General features: G+C 34.5%; 3 protein-coding genes across 3 annotated transcripts in view; 2 read left to right on the top strand and 1 right to left on the bottom strand.

Annotated features, from left to right (window-relative positions):
- The first annotated feature begins 2,081 nt into the window (after positions 1-2,081).
- Positions 2,082-3,685, top strand: LOC112043066 (mitochondrial import inner membrane translocase subunit TIM14). The gene is made up of 3 exons (XM_024078333.2): positions 2,082-2,271; positions 2,348-2,587; positions 3,308-3,685. Exons 1-3 carry the CDS (start codon positions 2,269-2,271, stop codon positions 3,422-3,424), a joined length of 360 nt encoding a protein of 119 aa, XP_023934101.1. The 5' UTR covers positions 2,082-2,268; the 3' UTR covers positions 3,425-3,685.
- Positions 3,669-12,243, bottom strand: LOC112043343 (growth hormone-regulated TBC protein 1-A). The gene is made up of 6 exons (XM_024078721.2): positions 12,046-12,243; positions 11,771-11,955; positions 11,128-11,394; positions 10,477-10,659; positions 8,183-8,436; positions 3,669-7,312 (listed from the first exon to the last, which is right to left on the bottom strand). The coding sequence occupies exons 1-6, from the start codon at positions 12,063-12,065 to the stop codon at positions 7,208-7,210; spliced, it is 1,014 nt and encodes a 337-aa protein (XP_023934489.1). The 5' UTR covers positions 12,066-12,243; the 3' UTR covers positions 3,669-7,207.
- Positions 12,244-13,083: 840 nt separating this feature from the next.
- LOC112043057 (exocyst complex component 2) overlaps positions 13,084-20,656 on the top strand; it is a 14,842-nt gene continuing 7,269 nt past the window's right edge. Inside the window, exons 1-11 of the mRNA XM_024078321.2 lie at positions 13,084-13,378; positions 13,463-13,615; positions 14,463-14,655; positions 15,350-15,461; positions 15,823-15,982; positions 16,304-16,518; positions 17,001-17,116; positions 17,814-17,950; positions 18,673-18,857; positions 19,716-19,883; positions 20,326-20,478. Coding sequence (XP_023934089.1) covers positions 13,270-13,378; positions 13,463-13,615; positions 14,463-14,655; positions 15,350-15,461; positions 15,823-15,982; positions 16,304-16,518; positions 17,001-17,116; positions 17,814-17,950; positions 18,673-18,857; positions 19,716-19,883; positions 20,326-20,478 — 1,701 coding nt within the window. The 5' untranslated portion in view covers positions 13,084-13,269. The remainder of the gene's footprint in view (positions 13,379-13,462; positions 13,616-14,462; positions 14,656-15,349; positions 15,462-15,822; positions 15,983-16,303; positions 16,519-17,000; positions 17,117-17,813; positions 17,951-18,672; positions 18,858-19,715; positions 19,884-20,325; positions 20,479-20,656) is intronic.

The raw sequence follows: 20,656 nt of genomic DNA, 5'->3' as shown, positions 1-20,656 counted from the left end.
TATTTTTGTTAAATATTATCGATGACTGAGTTTACCTCGTACCCTTCAAAAAACGACAGACAATTTTGTTGCTGCATTTGGGTGCGATCCATTTCCATTTCTAATTCCTCTATGTTAAATATATAGAGTTTGCACAAAAACAATACAAACGACATAAAAAGAACCCAAGCAGACATGAGTCACAAACCATTATGAAAAATAAAGATATTGAGTTTTATGGGTATTAAATGTGCATTTATAAAATTAAATTATAACTTTAATTATTTTATAAATGTCGTATTTTCATATCAAAAGAAGAAAGAAGTTGTAATTAAAACGATGATTTCTTTTATTTTAATGTGAATTTAACCTTTCATTTATTGCAGAATTACCATATACTATGATAATTTTTTTGATTTTGTATTAATAAGTGAAAGAAGATTTGACATTTGACAGTTCACACTTCACAGCACAGAACACTACTTTATTTGCTGTCTATGACTAATACTCCTACTTATATATCAGTATTCGTTAATGATTCGTTAACTAAATCCAGTCTGTCGTGCGTATTTTCTTCCCTTGTAATTTTTGTTATTTCGTTTTGTTCTCGTTTCGTTGTTATTGTTAATTATAGTTTATTTGTTGTTTGTTTACTGTTTTTACCCGACTGCAAGAAGGGTTATGTTTTTCGCGCGTATCTTGTATGTATGTATGTAATATTCTTTATTACCTCATATCTTCCAAACCGTTGAACGGATTTACGTAATTCAGATAACGTTAGATTTGTTTTAATAACCCAAGTGTTCTTAGATAGGTGAAATTAGAAAAAAAAAACCAACAAGACGACTGTGAGACGCTATAGAATCGGGGTGAAGTTTTTTTTTTGTGAATATTGCAACATGCGAATCAAATTCAAGGGATTTTTGTGAGAATTTCAAAATAGTATATCATGGCCATGTTAAAAAAACTACAATTAGGAAAACGTTATTTATTAATTCTAATATTAATTAAGTCTATACATAATACGCGAGGCGGACGACTATAAGGTGCGAGGTTTATGAAGTGTAGTTATAAAACACCTAAAATAGACTAAAAGAAATATATTGATTATAAAAATCGGACAAGTGCGAGTCTGATTCGGCCACCGAGGGTTGCGTAGATTTTTTGAATATTTACTTTGTAACAAACGTAACCAATAAATCCGAAATTCACCATCTATCGTAACTAAAAAGTGTGAAATAAATTAATTAATTAAACAAATATAAAAACCCGGCATAAATGATATAAAAATTGATCAAACTAAAGTCGGGACCTAATAAAAAATGTAGACGAAATTCTATTCAATATAATAGGTCCCGACTGTTTTCTAATTGTTTTCTACACTTCTGGACTGAGCTTTTTTTTCTTTTCAGTTTTTTTATCATTTATGCAGTCGGGTTTTTTATCAGTTTAATTAATTAATTTTATTTAGTTTAGTACGAAAATTAGTGAACCGGAGCCTGGTACTAGCCGGAGCAGTTATTCCGCGTTGCTATTGTTTCCGTCACCAAAAAAGAAACGTACGAATCAATCACCCTTATCGTCCTCCGAGAAAACCGTTTTGATTAATGTGTTTAAATATGTCGAGGAAACCTTATGCTTGCTTCTACATAATAAAGAAACAAAACTATAAGAGTTCTTTATTGCCTACGGAACCCTTAATATAAGTGAAGCATTATCTGTTTGATAAATAACAGGATATATTATATAGGAATATAGAATTAAAAAAATATTTGTTTATCACAGGAAGTTTTATTTCATGATAATATTCGTAAATAATGATAAAATGTTGAGCACCCCTGAGTCAGCTGTTTTTGTTTGTTTACATAGTTTAAAATACCTACTCAATTTGACTATAGCTTTGGTAACGCGTCGTATGAACGCATTTAAATTACACAGATCACTATAAATTAGTGTAAGTAATGGCATGCGTACTCCTTGGACTCCTTTTTCTAAAGTAATCTGTCATAATCTGTGTAGTGATAGTGATCACAGACCACAAATGAAGATAGTGATGTAAGTCAAAATTTTGTCAATTTGACTTTGACATATTGTCTATTAATCTGTGACTTTGACGTTTAGACGGGTGATGAAATTGAAACAAAATCGTGAAAGTTTTAAAAATTAATATAATAAATTATGAGTAAATCAGTGGAGTCCCGAGTCATAACATAAAAAATATATATATTTTAAACGAATTATATACAGAGAATTAAAGAAATAACTCTTAGAGAATTGATTAGTGACACTATGGTACCTTTACATTCGACATAACCTCTTTACCAACGTACTGATGTTATTCTTTTCATTAATAAATACTGTTTTGCAGGCTAGTTCAATAATCTTGGCAGGTCTCGGTATGGCCGCAATAGGATTTGCAGGTCGCTATATATTAAGACAAATGCCAAATGCGTCAACCAAATTTGCAGAAGCTATGAAAAGTATACCCAAGTTTGATTCTGAAAGTCTAGCTAACTCAAAGTATTATAAAGGTGGATTTGAACCTAAAATGACGAAAAGAGAAGCAGCCTTAATATTAGGCGTAAGTCCTACAGCTACTAAAGTTAAGGTATGTTTTTGGCTTCAACCATGAATATATATACCTGCTAATATTATTGATGTGATACAAATATATAAAAGCGTAGACACTCATCACGAAAAATGCTTAATGGACCAAGATGAAATTTGGTAGGAAGGTAATTCATAGTCAGGAGATGTTTAAGAAAGAATTTGTGACAGGTTCAGAATAAAGAGGTGGACATATAAAATTAACAATAGTAAGCATACAAGTGTTGAGTAGTAAAGCAGTGATGTTAAATTTAATATTGTAATTTAAGATATTTTGGTACCAAATGAAACTAGCAGTGTTATCATTTAGATCCAGAATAGGGACACTAGGAACTAGGTATCCTTAGATGCGTACAAAGCATTTCGGTTCTTCATTCCTGATCCACACTGCAAAGTTATGGAATGCCCTTCCAGCTTCTGTTTTCCTGACCACCTACAACATTGGTATATTCAAGTCAAAGAGTGAATAGGCATCTTCTAGGCAAGCATGTTCCACCATAGGCTACATCATCGCTTACTGTCAGCCAAGCGCTCGCCTATATAATGTCAATGTATAAAAACAAAAAAATTCTTGCTAAAAGTCTAAGCTAAAAAGTTATATAATATTTCTTCAACCTTGACCTATGAATGAATAATGATATGAACACAAATTTTGTTAATGTTAGCATCATAGTGATTATAATTTAGTTGTTTTTTAATCATAATTTTATTTTCCATATAGATAAGGGAAGCACACAGAAGAATTATGTTACTAAACCATCCAGATAAAGGAGGATCACCATTAATAGCAGCCAAAATCAATGAAGCTAAAGATATACTTGAAAGTGGAAAATCATGATTTAATCATATTTAGTTAGTGGGAAAATAGACAATTTATAGTCCAGCCATTTTAATAGGCCACTTTTGACATTTCACATAACTTATTGTTCACAAAGAAACAATCAGAACAAAATAATATTGTAATTCCATAACAAAAGATTGTACCTAATAAGTTGTGTCATAAGTAGCCTATTAAAAGGTGTAACTGTACTGTAGTGTATGTGTAAAGTTTTTGAAAGATGATAAAAATAAAAAATAATCAATTTCAACATCTCAATAATTTATTATGTTACAAAGAACTCATCAAACATGTATGACTCTGACAAATTAACTGCAACCTTGCTACAATACAATGGTACAATGCTCCCAAAAGCTATTTGTTGGTATGGTAAAAGTTTACATCTACTGGCAGGTTTAATAAACCTTTCTAAATTCTTTGAATAGAATTTAACCCTAGCTAAATAATATTTAAGTTTTAATCTACATCTATATAACAGGGAAAGGTCATTTGTCATAAAGTCTTGTTAACTACTCGAAGTACAAAGTTGGGCAGGGAGGTCATTTATAATTAGTAGACAGATTAAGGAAATCTAACGGTGGAAAAATTGTATGTCAATGAATCCTATGAATAGATGACCTTTGCCTTACATTTGTATGAATGGTTTTCAAAGGTTTCCATGGCTGACCATGGAAAACATCAGTCTTTAGCAAGTGATTTAACAACACTGTTATTTTGTCTTATAGTGTCAGATTTAATCTAACAATACACAGAGAGATAATTGAAAATTACAGTATTTTTTCATCAGGTAAGCAGTTAATTTTGAGAGTTGTTATTATAAAGACACTACCTCACATTTATTTAATCCTCAGCAAATGGAAACTATGCTAAGCTTATAAAAAACATCAAGATATTAAACTGTTCAATAATTACAAAATTGACTGAAGCTCATCTGAAATTTTGGAGATGATCTAAAAATCTATATAAGTAATAAAAAATAATTATTGTTCAAATTTATTTATGGTAAATAATACTATCAGTTTAATCTATTTAATCTAAAATAAAAAATTTAGATTAAATGTCACAAATATATGTTATATATTATTATAAAATATTTAACTACTGATGCATACAAAGGACAAGCAATTTGTATAAATATTAAATACTAAATAGTGAAAGCTGCACAACTTGTACACACATATTATATATATAATGTATATAAATTTACCATTTCAAGTCCTAAATCCTAATGACAATAATTCATAGTCCTTGGGTCAGGGAACAAAGTCTGGATGAGAAGGTAGGCAAGCAGTTTTGGTTTTGAAAGAAATTTCATTCAAAACTCCAAGAATATCATACAAACAGTAAATTATGTAGTTCCTTGGCCCAATGACTCAATAATTTATTAGTTAAAAGATTCTTTGGCAAACTCCAAAGATATAATGATTTTATATTTAAAGACAGTAATGTTTATTTCGTTATTAATATTCTGTTTTGGCAGTCATGGTTGTGCCTTCTAGACAATTTCAATTTTAAAATATATCAATCAAAAAAGGATCCATGGTTATACTTTTCATCAATAGATAAGTGGAGAGAAAATGTTTACAACTCCTTCACTCTGATTATGATAGTATTATTGTTTATCAACCACTGTTGAACACAACACAACCGAGTTTCTTGCACATCAACAGTTCATTTGCACTGAATTATAACAGATGTATACGAAGGTAAAAAATATAATGTATGCAATTCATGTAATAACATACTCATACGTGTAATTATACAATCACATAGTGTAACAAAGTAAAGTTACACTTACAGATTTATACAGTCTATTACAAAAGAAATACAGTTTATTTCTTTGATAGTGATTATATTTTTTTAATCAATATTCTCACTCTTTTGTTTGTGTAATTAAAATAAATACTTAAATCTAGAGTTCTTACTTAATACAATAAAAGATAATAATAATTAAATTTTAAAATAACCGTTTTATTCCACCAGCTTTAACAAGTATCTGAGTAAATTACATAAATCAGGGGAAACAAACATTTTTTGATTTCAAACTATGAAATTAACAGGATTACAAAAAATACAAAAGTAGTGGTGATAATTTTGTTATTACTGATTTCATAACATAATGTTAAAAATCATGATTTAATACTAATAAGTAAATTGGGAAAATAGACAATTTAAGGTCCCACTATTTAGACATTTAGACATTTCATATCAGTTGGCTTATTTAACTGGGATCTATGCAGATGAAACTGCAGGACAAAGTTAGTGGGCACTGTAAAAGTTGCTCAAATGTTTACCAAATTCAGAACCTTGGCTTATCTAACAAAAAGGCTTATCTAACAAATACATTGATAAAATGACTGGAGGGATTAAGGAAAAAATACTTTTATGTAAAATATATATAAATCAATCGCAACTGCTCAGCAGTGCGTATAAATATAAATGTACACACTGACTGTAAAGTAAGCAGCGTTTTATATTATTTCATTTACAAATATATAAAATAACAGTTGCAAGTAGTATATAAACTTGTACTGTTGGAAGCTTACAAAATATTAAAAAAAAATAACAACACCTTATGATATGTGAAATAAAAAAATCATCACTTAAAACAATTATTGTTCACAAAAACTCATTTGTCATGCTTAACTAAATAATTAATTACTCATATAATATTAACTAATAAAATACGTTGTAATATTTTGGAAACTAGTCTAGTTTCTTTTATTTGAAAAACTCATAGTATTCACATTTCACATGTAAAAAAAAATTACACTTTATTTTTATATTTGATCACTCAAAATATAATATTTTGAATAAAACATGAGCATGTTTTGGACTTTAATGGAAGCAATACATGATATCAACAACTCATGTTAATTAAAAAAATGGTTTAATTGTATGTTTTTATCAATATTGATAAAAATAAATTAATGTTATTAATCACAAACACAAATATTACATCTACATGTAATAAATTTAGTAACCTTTGTTGCAAGGATGTGGATGAGGGTACCACTGGGTACATTTGTAGCATTATTATAGTATGTGCCCAACTTCTAGTCAGCTCTGAAATTACAACTGTGCAGGTATTTTAACACTTCTGGGATGTTTTTGTTCACTACACAGCCAAACACCTCTGGTTCAGCAGCCTAAAAGTTTGACGCATATTATATCCATATCTCATTGTTATCAACCCATATACGGCTCACTGCTGAGCTCGAGTCTCCTCTCAGAATGAGATTGGTTAGGCCAATAGTCCACCATGCTGGCCCAATGCGGATTGGCAGACTTCACAAACGCAGAGAATTAAGAAATTCTCTGGTATGCAGGTTTCCTCACGATGTTTTCCTTCACCGATTGAGACACGTGATATTTAATTTCTTAAAATGCACACAACTGAAAAGTTGCGAGGTGCATGCCCCGTACCGGATTCGAACCCACACCCTCCGAAATCGGAGGCAGAGGTCATATCCACTGGGCTATAACCATATCCATATCTACCCAAAATTAAGAATGACCAAGTTACTCGTAGTATAATAAAATAAGAGCCCTACACCATTGTGCTACGGAGACCATCAAAAGGGTTATAATACCTACACAGTTTGGCGTCTTGTATTTTCAGATCTGACATTCTATAAAGTGTCTGACTATTACATGCTCCTGTTCTATAATTAAATTTGTGCTTCGAAGTTTGTTTGATAACAAAAAGTTTATTAGAATAAATTCATTTGGTAAATCTTTTGAAAAGATGAGATCAAAAGTTCCTTAAGATTGAATATTGGTTCACCGCGGTTCCTTCTGCAGTTGCTCTCGACGTTGCTTCGCGAAACGGGCTCGAAGCTTTATTATTGTAGAGTTGGACAGGGTGCCAGGTACTTTGAATATTGACTGGAAAAAAAAATACTAAGTTAATATTTTGTGGTTTTTGTAATTTTGCTTATTTCAAACTAACTGTTATATCACACGCGAAATATTAGACGCGGTTATGTTCGCTTGTGGAAGTTGTTTATCTATCTCTTAGAACTCTTCTTCTCTCCCCTTTTTTACAAAACTTTCATAACAATATGTTATGTTTTGCTATTGTAATAATAAGCTTTATTTTCCCATTTAGATAGTACTTAACAATGCTATTGTACTTATACATAAATCTGTAGAGAGGTCAATTCTGTACATGAAATATATTACCAAAATAACTATCAGCGGGTGATTAGTGATCGATACTGATGCCAAAAATGCAATCAGTAAAATTTTAGTCTGTCTTTCTGTATATGTTCGTTATAGAAACAAAAACTACTCGACCGATTTTAACGAAACAATTATTCTTCATACTCCTGGACTGTTTATAGTATACTTTTCATCACTTTACAATGAATAGGAGCAGAGCAGTGAAGGGAAATGTTGGGAAAACAGGAGAAGTTACTCCATTTTTACAGCAATACTACTGTAAGGGCTGGATTAAAGAGGTCTAAGGGCAGACGAAATCGCGGGCGTCCGCTAATACAACACAAAAGTGCAACTAATACTTAAAAAAATAATTTAATTTAAAACACAATAATATAAAATTAAAAAAAAAAGAAGATTAGCCATATCCTTCTTTTCATTTGATTCATATTTTCTTTACCCTCCTGTTAGTAGTAAGAATGGATGTGACAACAGTGATGGGTGGGGATCGAACCTATGACATCCTAAGTGTTGAGTTAGACTCCTTAACCATGAAGCTATTAAACATAATTTGCAATATAGCATTCGCATACAGACCTGCATAAATTCATGACAATGCAATGCACTTGCATTTTTAACGATAGCCTTAAAGCATTCCGCCAGTGTGGTGAAGTCGTTACAAGCCATTATAGACGCCCGGTTATTCTTGATCAGTGTCAGGCAAACTCTGAACAGTATCTTGGAGCCCTCGTAGAACAGACAGTCCCATATTCTCAACACAGTCTCTATGGGCAGGACTTCAGCGAAGAGGCAGACAAACCACTTGGTAGTTATGACAGCCCACGGCAGACCTACAAAATTCAATATTTATAACAATCGGACGTCTACTTTGTCCATGCGAAAACCCTTCAAAAATATACATATTATGCTATTGCAGACTTTTTTTCAAACTTTTAAAGGCGAACATTATATATTGTCTTACGCGATTTTTGAATATTTCAGTAGTTCCTAGGATTAAGTACTTCAAACAAACACACTAACTCTTCAGCTTAAGGGCTAATTCCACTAGCTTCTGATAATTAATTGTCTGATAGTTTCAATGTAAGTTTTGTGACCTTTCATAGTTTATGTCAAATGACAAAGAGAAAATTTGTAAATAAGCTATTCAACACTTAGCAGAAGGTGGTGAGACTTTCTTCTTCCTTCTGGGCCGTGTCCACACATGGAAATGTGATTGGCCATTATGTAGACCGGCCCATAAGATATTCATTAACTCTGATAATATTTATTTGCTTCTCAGCCCAGACCCAAATCAATATGTAATTTCAATCAATGTTGATAAATAGTAACCAACCCTTTTTTACCAAAAATAGAATATTGTGAAACTAAAGTAGTTTGAATGTAATCTATACTCTATACTAATATTATAAAGAGGTAAAGTTTGTAAGTTTGTAAGTTTGTCACATTTTTTAAATGGGGTAATCTTCGGAACTACTGGTCCGATTTCAAAAATTCTTTCACCAGTAGAATGCTACATTATCGGGGAGTGCTATAGGCTATATTTTATATTAGTATGATATATATTCGCCGAGTTAACACAGTTTTTGTCATACAGGTTGGACCGAAAATCCTCTTAAGCAGACTTATTCGCATGCGCTGCCTTAACCATTGTGTAAAATTGAAATTAATGTATTGAGGCTTTATGTATCTTTAAAAGTTCTACAAAAAAGTCCGCGACACCATATATCTATCTTCTATATATTAGCAGATATAGTAGCTTTTGTGTTTTAAAAATTATGAATTTTATATACTTAGGTTTACGTCATTATTTATACAACTAAACTTTAATTATTATTAAAATAAATTATTTAATAATCACAAAGATATTATGGAGATAAGATTTGCCCTTTACAGTATGTTAATTACTTAAATAGTTTCGGAGATAATACAATATTTCTAAAAGACGCAGAAATTCCGCAATATAACGCCCGGCGCTTTCATTGACGTAGTTCCCGTTCCCGTGTGAATATGGGGATCAAACATAGCCTATGACACTCGCAAATAACGTAGCTTTCTATTGGTAAAACAATTTTCCAAATTGGTCCAGTAGATCCAGAGATTACCTCCTACAACCACACATTATATTATTAGCATAGAAGTCTCTATTTCTTTTGATCATACCACCACTCTCGAAGGACTGGACTGATTTTGCTAAGGGTAGGAGTAAGATAGAGAAGTTACAGGGTAGGGTAGGGTACGGGTAGGGAAGCGTGGGGGTAGTGTAGGGGTAGGGTAGGTCTAGAGCCGGGTTTAGGGTAGTGGTAGGGTAGGGGTAGAGGTAGGGTAGTGGTAGGGTAGAGGTACGGGTAGGATAGGGAAGTGGTAGGGTAGGGGTAGGATAGGCGTGAGATAGGGGTACGGGTGGGATAGGGGTAGGAAAGGGATAGGGTACGGGGAGGGTAGGGGTAGGATGGGGGTAGGGTGTAGGTAAGGTAGGGGTAGGGTAGGGGTAGGTTTGGGGTAGGGTAGGGTAGGGGTAGGGTAGATGTAGGGGTAGGGTAGGGTTGGGGTAGTGGTAGGGTAGGGTAGGGGTAGTAGTAAAGTTGATATCGAAATTTACGCGGACGAAGTCGCGGGCGTCCGCTAGTACTGTGTAAACGCCTATATCTTGGATTACAACTTGTTGAGGCAATCTGTTTCAAAATAGAGATAAATTGAGATTTTATATCTATTTTATCCTTTCCATTATCAACAAAATATTTAAAGTCAATAAATTATCTGAAATAATAAATATAGATAGTAGGCCAGATTTTAAAATCATTTATTAAGTTTCAAAATCTAAATAAATTGTACACAAAACTTTAAGACAGGGCTTAATGTTTAAAACATACCTAAATTTATAACATGTTGATGTACATCAGGTGCCTTGGATTTGACTAGTTCTGATAACACTTCAATATCTACTATAAGACCATCCATGGTTTTTGTATAGTAGTCTGGGAGAATTTTTTCCACCAACACTTTGAGAAGCCAAAATGATGTTTCTTCACTCTTTGTGGCTAGCAATAATAAACCTAAAACAAAATTGAGAATATCTATTAAAAAACAGTTACTTTTCTTCATAGCAAAGAGTTATGCCATGTGTCCCATAAAACTATGAACCCCCATTCGCACAAGAATTTTTTAACAGACTTCAAAAAAGCGTTCAAAATAGTATGAAATTAAATAATGAAGGTCTATTTTCAACGCCCAAAACTCAAATGCAACACTGCTCGGAAAAAACTTAGTATTTTAAAAATGCTGTTGTGTGAACATATACTTCGGAATGCATTTGTTGTATTTGAATGCTTTTTTAATGAACGTTAAAACAACTCTCGTATGAATCAGGGCTTAGGGTAACTTTTGGCACCCAATTCATAGATTAAAAAATGCACTTCTACAGCGTGTCAAACTGTGTCAAACAGGTCAAAATATTATAAAGGGAATATCAACCATGTAAAGCCATGCTTATAAGAAAATATAAAAAAAAAACAAATACTAACCAGCAATATAGTTTAACCCCTGACAGTAACCAACTGCTCTGTTGTTATGAGCATAAGCTATTAATACATTAAAAAGATGTGCTTGATGATTGGCTTCCTTTGAAAAATAAATATTGTCAGGAAAGGTGCGAGGCAGGTCTGTTTTAACTAAATCTACCAGCTCTTTTTCAAAAGGACTATCAAGGATCTTCTGGTATAAGTCAGGACATTGATCTTTCATCTTATCTGCTTGTGATATAGCCATCCATACTGATGGACGATGTTCACCTAAAAATTGAGAAAAAAAATTAGACATCATATTCACATTCTAGACCATAAAATAGATAGTATATTATCACAAGAGTGAATACTCATTTGTAGGGTGCCACAACTTAAAGCTTTTAACTATTATACTTATAAGTCTTTTGTTTTAAATGGTTATAAACCAATCAATTTTAATGTTCTATAAAAAATAAGTTTTGTTAATTAAACAAAATCTAATGATTTGGTAAGTTTTACACTTTATTATTAAGATAACAAGTGTAATTTTAAATTATGCTGCCTACTTATTAACCAAAATACAGGTCAATCTTTACAACAGTTTTGTTTAAGGCTAATTTATTTAGATGATGGTGGGATAGGGAGAAAACATTTTATTACTCACCTGGCACACCCTTGCGAACATATCTTTTGATGGTGTTAGTCCGTTTGACAGACTTTCCTTCTCCCAGAAGAACAGCCCACTTTTGCGCCCTTGAGGCCAAAACTTTGAGATACACAGACATAAACTCTTCATAGCTCTCGAAGTCAAAATCATCATGTCTTTCAAAACCATACTCGTCGACAGCACTAAAGAAATAAAAGATAAGATTTTTAAAAGGCGAACTAAATAAATAAGCAAATAGTAGATCAAATGATGATTCACTTTATACCCATTACCTGAAGCTAGAGTGAGCCATTTCTGTAAGAATGGATTATTATATAATACATTAAATCATAGTTAAAATTATATTGTATATTTTGAATTACCAAACGGTATTTAATTGTAAATTTATTAGATACGCCCCGAAAGGTCTTTTTTTATCATCCCCTCATGACGGAAAAAAAAACTGGTTGATATTTTTATTTTTTAATTAACTGGTTTTTAGTGCTCTGAGTACTAGCCTAACTGAAATGCACAGATCTATAACAACTTCCTTCTTATCTATGATTTGACATGAATTCTAGAACTATGAGCTAAACCAGAAAAAAAGTACATAAACGAATAGTCTTGCCAGCATGAGGGAAGTTCCCAAAATGCGGGTAATTTAAACTTATTATGGGACCATACCGATACTTTTTTACTGTGCATCTATCATGCTTTATTCCTTTAAATTTATATTTCCTTTGTAGTTATTTATATTTTACAATACAGATTCGTAATTAATTCTCAGGGTATGCAGTTAATTTATGAATCTGCGAAGGTCACGCCACTGACACCATCTAATTGTTCACCCAGAACCAAGGTACCCTTTGGGCCAAATAAGCGCCAGCTCTTGGGTCAACTGACGCATGGATCAATTCGTCAAACATTCATTACCAACCCTTATGTGTGCAGACTTCACACACGCAGAAAATTAGGAAAATTCTCTCGTATGCAGGTTTCCTTACGATGTTTTTCCTTCATTGTTTGAGACACGTGATATTTAATTTTGTAAAATGTACACAACTTAAAAGTTGGAGGTGCATGCCCCGGACCGGATTCGAACCCACACCCTCCGGAATTGGAGGCAGAGATCATATCCACTGGGATATCACGCTCTGCTCAAACATAGCATTGACCACTTTTTGGTATCTGTTGACCATGGGCCTAAAGTCTCAAAGGCAAGGGCTAAAATACATAATTATTTCTTCGATTTGTGTTGAATTAGGAAAATAGGTGTTGGCAATATTAAGGACGAGTGACAAGTGCCAACGTCAATGTCAAACATGCAAATGACAATTGACAAGTAGTTGTTTGTTTTGACTTTTAAATTATAGATAGTTTTAATTTAACTTTTGTCTTTTATTTAGTTAATTTACCATTTTAGCTTTGGGATTTGAGGACCGTACCTAAGTTTCCTATTTCCCATCGAAACGTAACGTTCGTTTTCTGTAAATTATAAGAATTTTTTATTTTCCATTATGGGTCCACCGCCCGTCGTTACTGGTATTTCTCCAAAGGAAGGTCCTCCCGGTACGAAAGTGACAATTCGAGGGGAGTTTCTCGGTACCAGTCCAACAGATTTATATGGTAATTTTGGTTGCATAAACTCTCTTTAAGAAATTAGCTATGGCAATTGGCACCTCAATGTTAACTTAACATCGTATGTTGCAGGGCTTAAGATTTGTGGCTGTGATTGCCTGCTCTCAGCGGAATGGAAGAGCAAGAACAAAATAGTCGCGAGGTCTGGTCCGTGCAAGGGTCGCGGCGACATCATTGTCACTACCAAATCTGGTGGTGAAGGAACTTCCACTGTCCAGTTTAGAGGTATAGATGTTGTTTTTTCAAGAAAGACTTGTTTTCTTTGGTAGTAATAGTAAGACAGGGATTTTATTATATTCTTTGACAAGTTAGCTCTTGACTACAATCACACCTGATGTTAATATATATAATTGTCATATAAGTGATGATGCAGTTTATGATTAACTAAGCATTTTGACATTCCATTTCAATGACACATAGAAACCATCAGAGGTAAGGATAAACTAAACTTGTGCCTTTTCAAAGTAAGCTTGCTTCCATCTTGTGTGAAATTTAAGGAGTGTTAACAAAACTGAAAATATTCATAAAGTTTCACCTGAGCGAGTTGTTACCAAGCAATGGTTTGGTGGTAGACAGGTTACAATGCCACACCTGTATCACTGCAAATAATAGTTTAACAACTTGTTCATGCTGTACTGTATTTTTATTGAAAAGGCTCTGAAACCAGTAGACTGATTTTAAAAATACATTCACTAATGGAAAGTTACATGATCTGGGAGTAACATAGGCTATATTTCATCCCTGCATTCCCTTAGGAATGGGAACTACATGGGTGAAATGGCAGTGTTTTGCTAGTCTATTATATCATATAAATGGAGATATCAGAAAATGTAAAGTCACTACAAATGGTTAAACTTGACATTTCTAACAAACAAACTAGTTTTGATTTAATTTACTTTGAATTGAAGGCTCTAATTAAGGATGTTAATGATAATGTAGGTGTCAGGCCCATTACGTGGCAGAGACAAAAATTTGTATAATCCTGAAATAAGGCATATTTAATTCTGAAATATAGCAAACAGAATTGTAATTGTAAAATGTATAATAATTTGCCAATTTGACATTTCCCCAGGTTACCATGAATCCATAGGCCCAGTAAAAGAGAGTGCAGTCTGGGTTGAAGAGGCAGCCCCTCCATCATTGCCCTGGGGCCGCAGACCTATGTCACCCACTGCATACACTCCACCTGACCCCCTCGGCCTGTCTACTGAGGGTGATGATTGTAAATTCCCTGAGGAAGAGCTGAATGAGTTGTTTCCAGATGGGTAAGTTTTGAGTTTGTGAGAAATCTACTTATGTTTCTATTTTGTAAGAAGGGCAAAGTATGTCCTGTGGTTACTATCAATCATTGTTATTATTAAAAATCGTTGAATCTTTAAAAATTATGCTTTTTAAGGAAGAAGGTGTTTCACTACAAAGCATGAAGATTAGATAAGTTAATCCAAAGAAATGAGCATTTTCCATTATGATGATTCTTTCATCATTTCTTTGGATTTCATTGGAAAATGCTCATTTCTTTTTGAAATAAGGTATCATACCTTTTTACAACAGACTTTAAAAACACAAATCAACTAGATAACTAGAATTATAGTCTGGCAAGTTCGTTGATAACACTCCCTTGATATGCGGGCGACGGGGGGAAAGACTGCGCGGGTGTGATATCAGGCGTGCGAGGAAGTGACGTGCATCAGTCGTGGGTTTTTCATTCATCGCTATACACCTCTCGGCCCGCGTGCAACATCGGGAGTGTTACGAACGAAGTTGCCAAGCTATAATATCTTACCTATGTCATATCAACTTATCAGTTTGAGTTGTATCAGAAGGTCCCATTCCAAATAAGTGTCACAAAAATAAATGCTTACATTTGTTTTTGTGACTCCTCCTTTCAAATTGATCAGATCGGAGCTGATCCTTATACAGAAGGTGGTTCCTAAATATAAGGATGTCTTCCTGTTACAGCTCTGGAAAATTATCAGATGAAAACTTTCAACCAGGCTGGTATCTTTTGGAACACCATAGTAATACTTCCTTCGAGGATCTCAGAGCTGGGATGGTGTTTTTGCAAAGAAAGGTTTGTGTTATTAATTATTATTTTAAGATTATAGATTAATTTTGAAATTATATTTTAAATTTTTTAAAGCATTGCAGCTTAGCATACCATTTTACAGCTTCGATATAATGTTAATTGTTTAATGAAATAAATAATATGAAATATTTATTATTCCTTCAAAATTAAGTTGCATTGACAAGTTGCCAACATTTGTACTGCTTTTGTACTTATCATATACCACACTCTCATCCATAAGTAATAATAGCCTTAATTCAATAGACAAACCATTTTTCGTCATAACAAACATAATGACATGTAAATTGTCACTACAAATTTTCACTTCAGTTTCTTTTCTGCTTATCAGTCCCACTTGAAATTGTAGGTAGAAGGTCAAAAAGAAGGGCAACTGAGCTTTCTAAAAGCAAATACTGGTGCTGTAATGGACCAGTTGGACCGACTGGTGCTTCTCAAGAACATGTATGAAGAGGACCAGAGGAAGAATGGCAAAGAACCTTTACCCAGCTTAGAAGCTGCAATTGAAGGTAGGTGTAGAATAAAAAAGTTAAAATTATTTTTATATTAGTCATGTCTTTTAAAACACGACTTGCCTTAATCCCTCTCCCTTCTCAAATTAACTGAAGACCAATGTGCTAGAAGTAAGGATCAAAATAATGTTAGAACATTTTGACTTTTGTTTTTCTTCTAGATTTAAGTCATAATGAAATTGACTTAATATAAAATTCTGTATACATTCAATATACATCTGCATACATTCAATATGTGTAATGTTTTGAGGTGTTATCTATAAATAATTTCGATATATAAATCAAGTAGCATAGTCAAGAAAGTGCTTTAATTTTCAGAATCCATTACTCTGGCTGATTCCTTATTTTCGGAAATATTGTCGCGCAAAGAGAATGCGGACAAAACACGGGAAGCACTTTCTCTGCTCACGCGGCACAAGTTCCTCTTTCAACTGCCCGCGTCTATAGACAAGAATATACGCAAAAAAGAGTATGATCTTGTTGTCAATGACTACAGCCGTGTGAAAAATCTGTTTGGAAATACTGATGTTAAGGTAATGTGTATTCTTATAACATAACTTGATTTCTCGTCCGTGCTTTATAGAGGTAAGGGGGTATAGCAACTTACAGTGAAATTCATAGACGTTATAGGCAGCCCCAGTGGATTCAGCCGCTGAGTGTCGAATTTAACCTCTATTTGTTTGAGAATTTAACACTCAACGGGTGAATAATCCCCTGGGGGTGCCCCTACAACGTCTATGAATTCCACTGTTAGGGGAGCAATAGAGCAGCGGGCGACAAATGCAATCTTTCGCTAATTAATGAGTAAAGAAAGCATTTGACTTCAGTCGTCTGGATACCATAAACTACAACATACTTAATTGTACTATAATATGTTGCTCAATAAACTCCAGTATCTTTCAGTAAAAGTCCAAATAAAATTGGTTCAGACATTAGCTGGTACAAATAGACAGACAACAGTATGTTTAATTTTGGTTGTGATATATTTATAAGTATGTATATAATATTTTTGCAGCTTTTCCAAAAAATTTTGGATGAAATTGATAGAAAAATTGAAGATTTGAAAGAAAATTTACACACAAGAATGAAGACCATGCCTGTAAACGTCCAAGAACAAACCAAATATATAAGGTAAGCTTACAAACTATAAAATTAATATTGATTGTTTTTAAACCCCACATAGCAGTAACCTGAAATATTTTTAACTATCAAGGATTTTTTTGCTTCATAATAGAAACAGTTTACCGGATTTCGTAAATATAGAAAAAAACAAAGAAAGATCTTAATTTTCAAGTAAATATGAATGAAATGTACTTGTACTTTTATGTTTGTAAAATGAAATTTTGCTATGCTCTCAGCAGGGGTTATTGGGTAAGTTTGTTATGAACAATGAATAATTGATTTATTTTGCTATTCTCCACAAAGAAACTGGAGAGTTCAATTAGCAAAAACAAGCTCTACTTACGTTAAATTCTGAATGTTTTATGTGAATATTGATGAGGATACTGCAATTTGAAGCTCACTGCATATGTAACGTGTTTTATCTTGAACGGAAAGGGATGTGATTTTTAGAAATATTGTTTCTCACAAAAATGGGAGACATATGTCTCCACACTTAACGTCTTTTTTTTTTAAACTAGAGAAATTCTCATGGATACCTTCTCGCCAAGGGGATGTAAGAAGGTTATGTCGGACTTCAACCGACTAAACCCCACGGTGTTCCAATCCTAACCCTGTTTCATATTTAACGACCTTAAATCAATCAATCATTCACTCTTATGTATGCTCGTTTGATGATATATTTATTTGATGTGATTTTTGTTTCCAGGCTACTTAACAGCTTGAACTGGGAAGGCGACGCGGCGTGGGTCGCCATAACAACTCGCAAGGAATACCTGATGAGTCTCATGAACAAAGTGAAGGATCATTTCAAGTTGAAGGAAGAACAAGAATCTGGTGAGAAAGGTGAGCACATTATTGTTTAGAAACAGGTAATTTTGAGTCATTTAGAAAAATCGTTCTTTAGCCTGTTTTAATGGCCCTCTGCAGGATCAGACATCTCTCTTTATAGCAGTACTAGAACCACACTGTTCCAATGCACTGAAGGACTTATTGTGAACTCTATATAACTCTGTCATGATTACTATTAGATGTTAACAACAATGATCGGGGCCCCTTTAACATTGATACCAAGCCCCAAGATATGGGTGTCATTCGATGAAAATCGCAGCAGGGTAGTTGACTCATATCAAAATAATATAAACAATATAAATTTCTCATAGTTTCGCATGGAATAAGGGTCCGAAATATATCAATATTAATTAATAAAAATTAAGGACTTCTTATTAAACTTTATTTAAAAAACATTTATTTTTTCAAAATTTCCAGACGTCAAAAACGCTGTCAAAAAATTTTGTGACGTCACAATGTTACTTGATGATGACTAAATGTCAAAGTAATTTTTGACAAACGCTCCGTTTGTAAGGTATTTCTGATAGTGACGTCATGAAACAGTTGAAATATAGACAGAATATGGCTGACGGGCGTTTTGGCTCATATTGTCAAAAACATATTTAAGAACTAAAATCATGTCCCAAAAAATATGAAAAAAAATTCAATCTACTAGAACAATAATGAACTATTTAAGACCTATTAAAAAAAGTGTCAACTAGCCTCTGATATCGCAGGTAAGCGTAAAGCGAAGGAGCCCGAGAGCGAGGGGTCGTGGAGCGCGGTGCGCGGCGCGTGGTGCGCGGCGGCGTGCGGCGCGCTCGCGTCCGAGCTGCACGCGCTGTGGCCGCTCGCGCGCCGGTACTTCGCCGGCGAGCTGGCGGGGCAGCCCTCCGACCCGCAGAGACACGCCGACCTCAAGGTCACTAGTTACGCACACACACACACGAAATTTTACTCATACACACACCCACACACGCGAATGGCCGTGAAGGCTCGATCGCGATTTCTTAAAATCTCATATCATCATCAGCCGATAGATGTCCACTGCTGGACATACTCGTTGGTCTCTTGTGTTAGCTATTACTAGTGATCTACAATAATGTCACTTGATTTAATTGAGTGAATGCAATGATAACGGTTGAACAATGACTTCCGGCCACGAACAAACACCAATAATGGAGGCAGACGCCATATTGGTGTTGATACAGAGAGGGGCTATAACAGACGATGCTGGCAGGCTGTCATGGCGGCATTCTTTGTTTTCATGACAACACATATCAAGTTTTAGTGGGTATGTATTGCAATATTGCTAAAATATCAAAATATATCAATATCAACTAAATAATCAATGTATTGTATTGTGTAAAGAAATATAGAAATTATAGTGTGATAATTATAGTGTTAGTTTGATTCAACACTTGCATGGAATTCCAAGCACAACAGTCTCGAGCCACCAGCATCCAGTGGCTCCGTGCAATCCACTTGATATTCTCGGTCCACCTAGTAGGGCCGACCAACACTGCACCTTGGGATCCCAACGACCCAACGTCCATCGGCTCTTCAAACTATGTGGCCTGCCCATTGCCACTTCAGCTTCACGATTCGCTGAGCTATGTCAGTGATTTTGGTTCGTCGTCGAATCTCCTCATTTCTGATTCGATCACGCAGAGAAACTCGAAGCATAACTCGCTCCATCGTCCGCTGAGTGACTTTGAGCCTTCTAATAAGACCCATAGTTAGTTCAAATCTCATTAAAACTGGCTCCCATAATTTCCAGGAAATGATAATAGCGGCCGTGCAGCTGTTCTCGTCGCATATGCGCGCGTGCCTGCTGGCGGGCGGGGCGCCCCCCGGCGCGGACGTGCTGCGCGCGCGCCTGCTCGCCAACCTGCGCAGTCTGCGAGAGGCCTACGAGTCCTTGCTCAAACTAGATCTACCTTCGCAGGTAAGTGTTGTACGCGATAACCTTTGACTTGCCACTTCTAAACATTCGCACTGCTTGTGAATGTTTAGAAGTGGCAAGTCAAAGCTGAATATCAATGAAGTGATAGATGTTTCCATTCAATACTTTGGAAACGAATTTTAGAATACTTTCCGTTCTGTGTATAATAACTGTGGACTTGATATTGATAATTATGATGGATGATGAATCTTGGTTTAGATTAGTCGAAAAAGAAGAAAACCTTTATTGCACACACAAAATTGAATACAAACAAAAAGATGAATTCTGTTTGTATTCATTGTCTTGGAAAACAAAAATACACATGAGTGTGCAAAAGCGGCTGGCGTTATTTCTAAATGCAATCTTATAGGCAATCCCTGAAGAAAAAAAGTTAGAAAAAACCAAGTTAATACTTCTCAAGATGTTTTTATGTTGGTAATTCCAGCCGCTCAGCATCGTGGAGAAGGTGATATTCGACTACCGCGTGCACGGCATGTCGGTGTTCCTGCAGCGCGCGCAGCGCCGCGTGAAGGCGCTAGCGGACGACGAGGCGTGGAAGATACACGAGTTCACCGACTACGGCGCCATCACCAACCTCGTGAGTGACCGCCAGTATTAGTGCTTTAGCGTGATCATAATCTCGGCTCGTCAGTTCGGCTCCTATAAGTGGACTCACTAATACTGAAGTTATGGGAAATACTCCCGAGCACCCTGTATAACGCGGTAACGTGTAACTTTAAACAGTGTTTCGTGTTGTAATTAATATCTGCATTGAT

This window comes from Bicyclus anynana, chromosome 4 (assembly GCF_947172395.1).
Source record: "Bicyclus anynana chromosome 4, ilBicAnyn1.1, whole genome shotgun sequence".
In the NCBI taxonomy this organism is placed as follows: Eukaryota; Metazoa; Arthropoda; class Insecta; order Lepidoptera; family Nymphalidae; genus Bicyclus; species Bicyclus anynana.
The sequence above is the reverse complement of the archived record's forward strand: the minus strand, read 5'-3'. Positions and strand labels throughout refer to the sequence as shown.

Bases quoted from the DNA above. Each gene is read 5' to 3' on its own strand.
- LOC112043066 (XM_024078333.2), top strand. The intron at 2,588-3,307 runs GTATGTTTTTGG...TTTTCCATATAG, and splicing joins CTACAGCTACTAAAGTTAAG to ATAAGGGAAGCACACAGAAG.
- LOC112043343 (XM_024078721.2), bottom strand. From the start codon at position 12,065: ATGGCTCACTCTAGCTTCAG. The intron at 11,395-11,770 runs GTGAGTAATAAA...CTCAATTTTTAG, and splicing joins TGTTCGCAAGGGTGTGCCAG to GTGAACATCGTCCATCAGTA. The intron at 7,313-8,182 runs GTCTGTATGCGA...TTTTTTTTCCAG, and splicing joins ATTGTCATGAATTTATGCAG to TCAATATTCAAAGTACCTGG.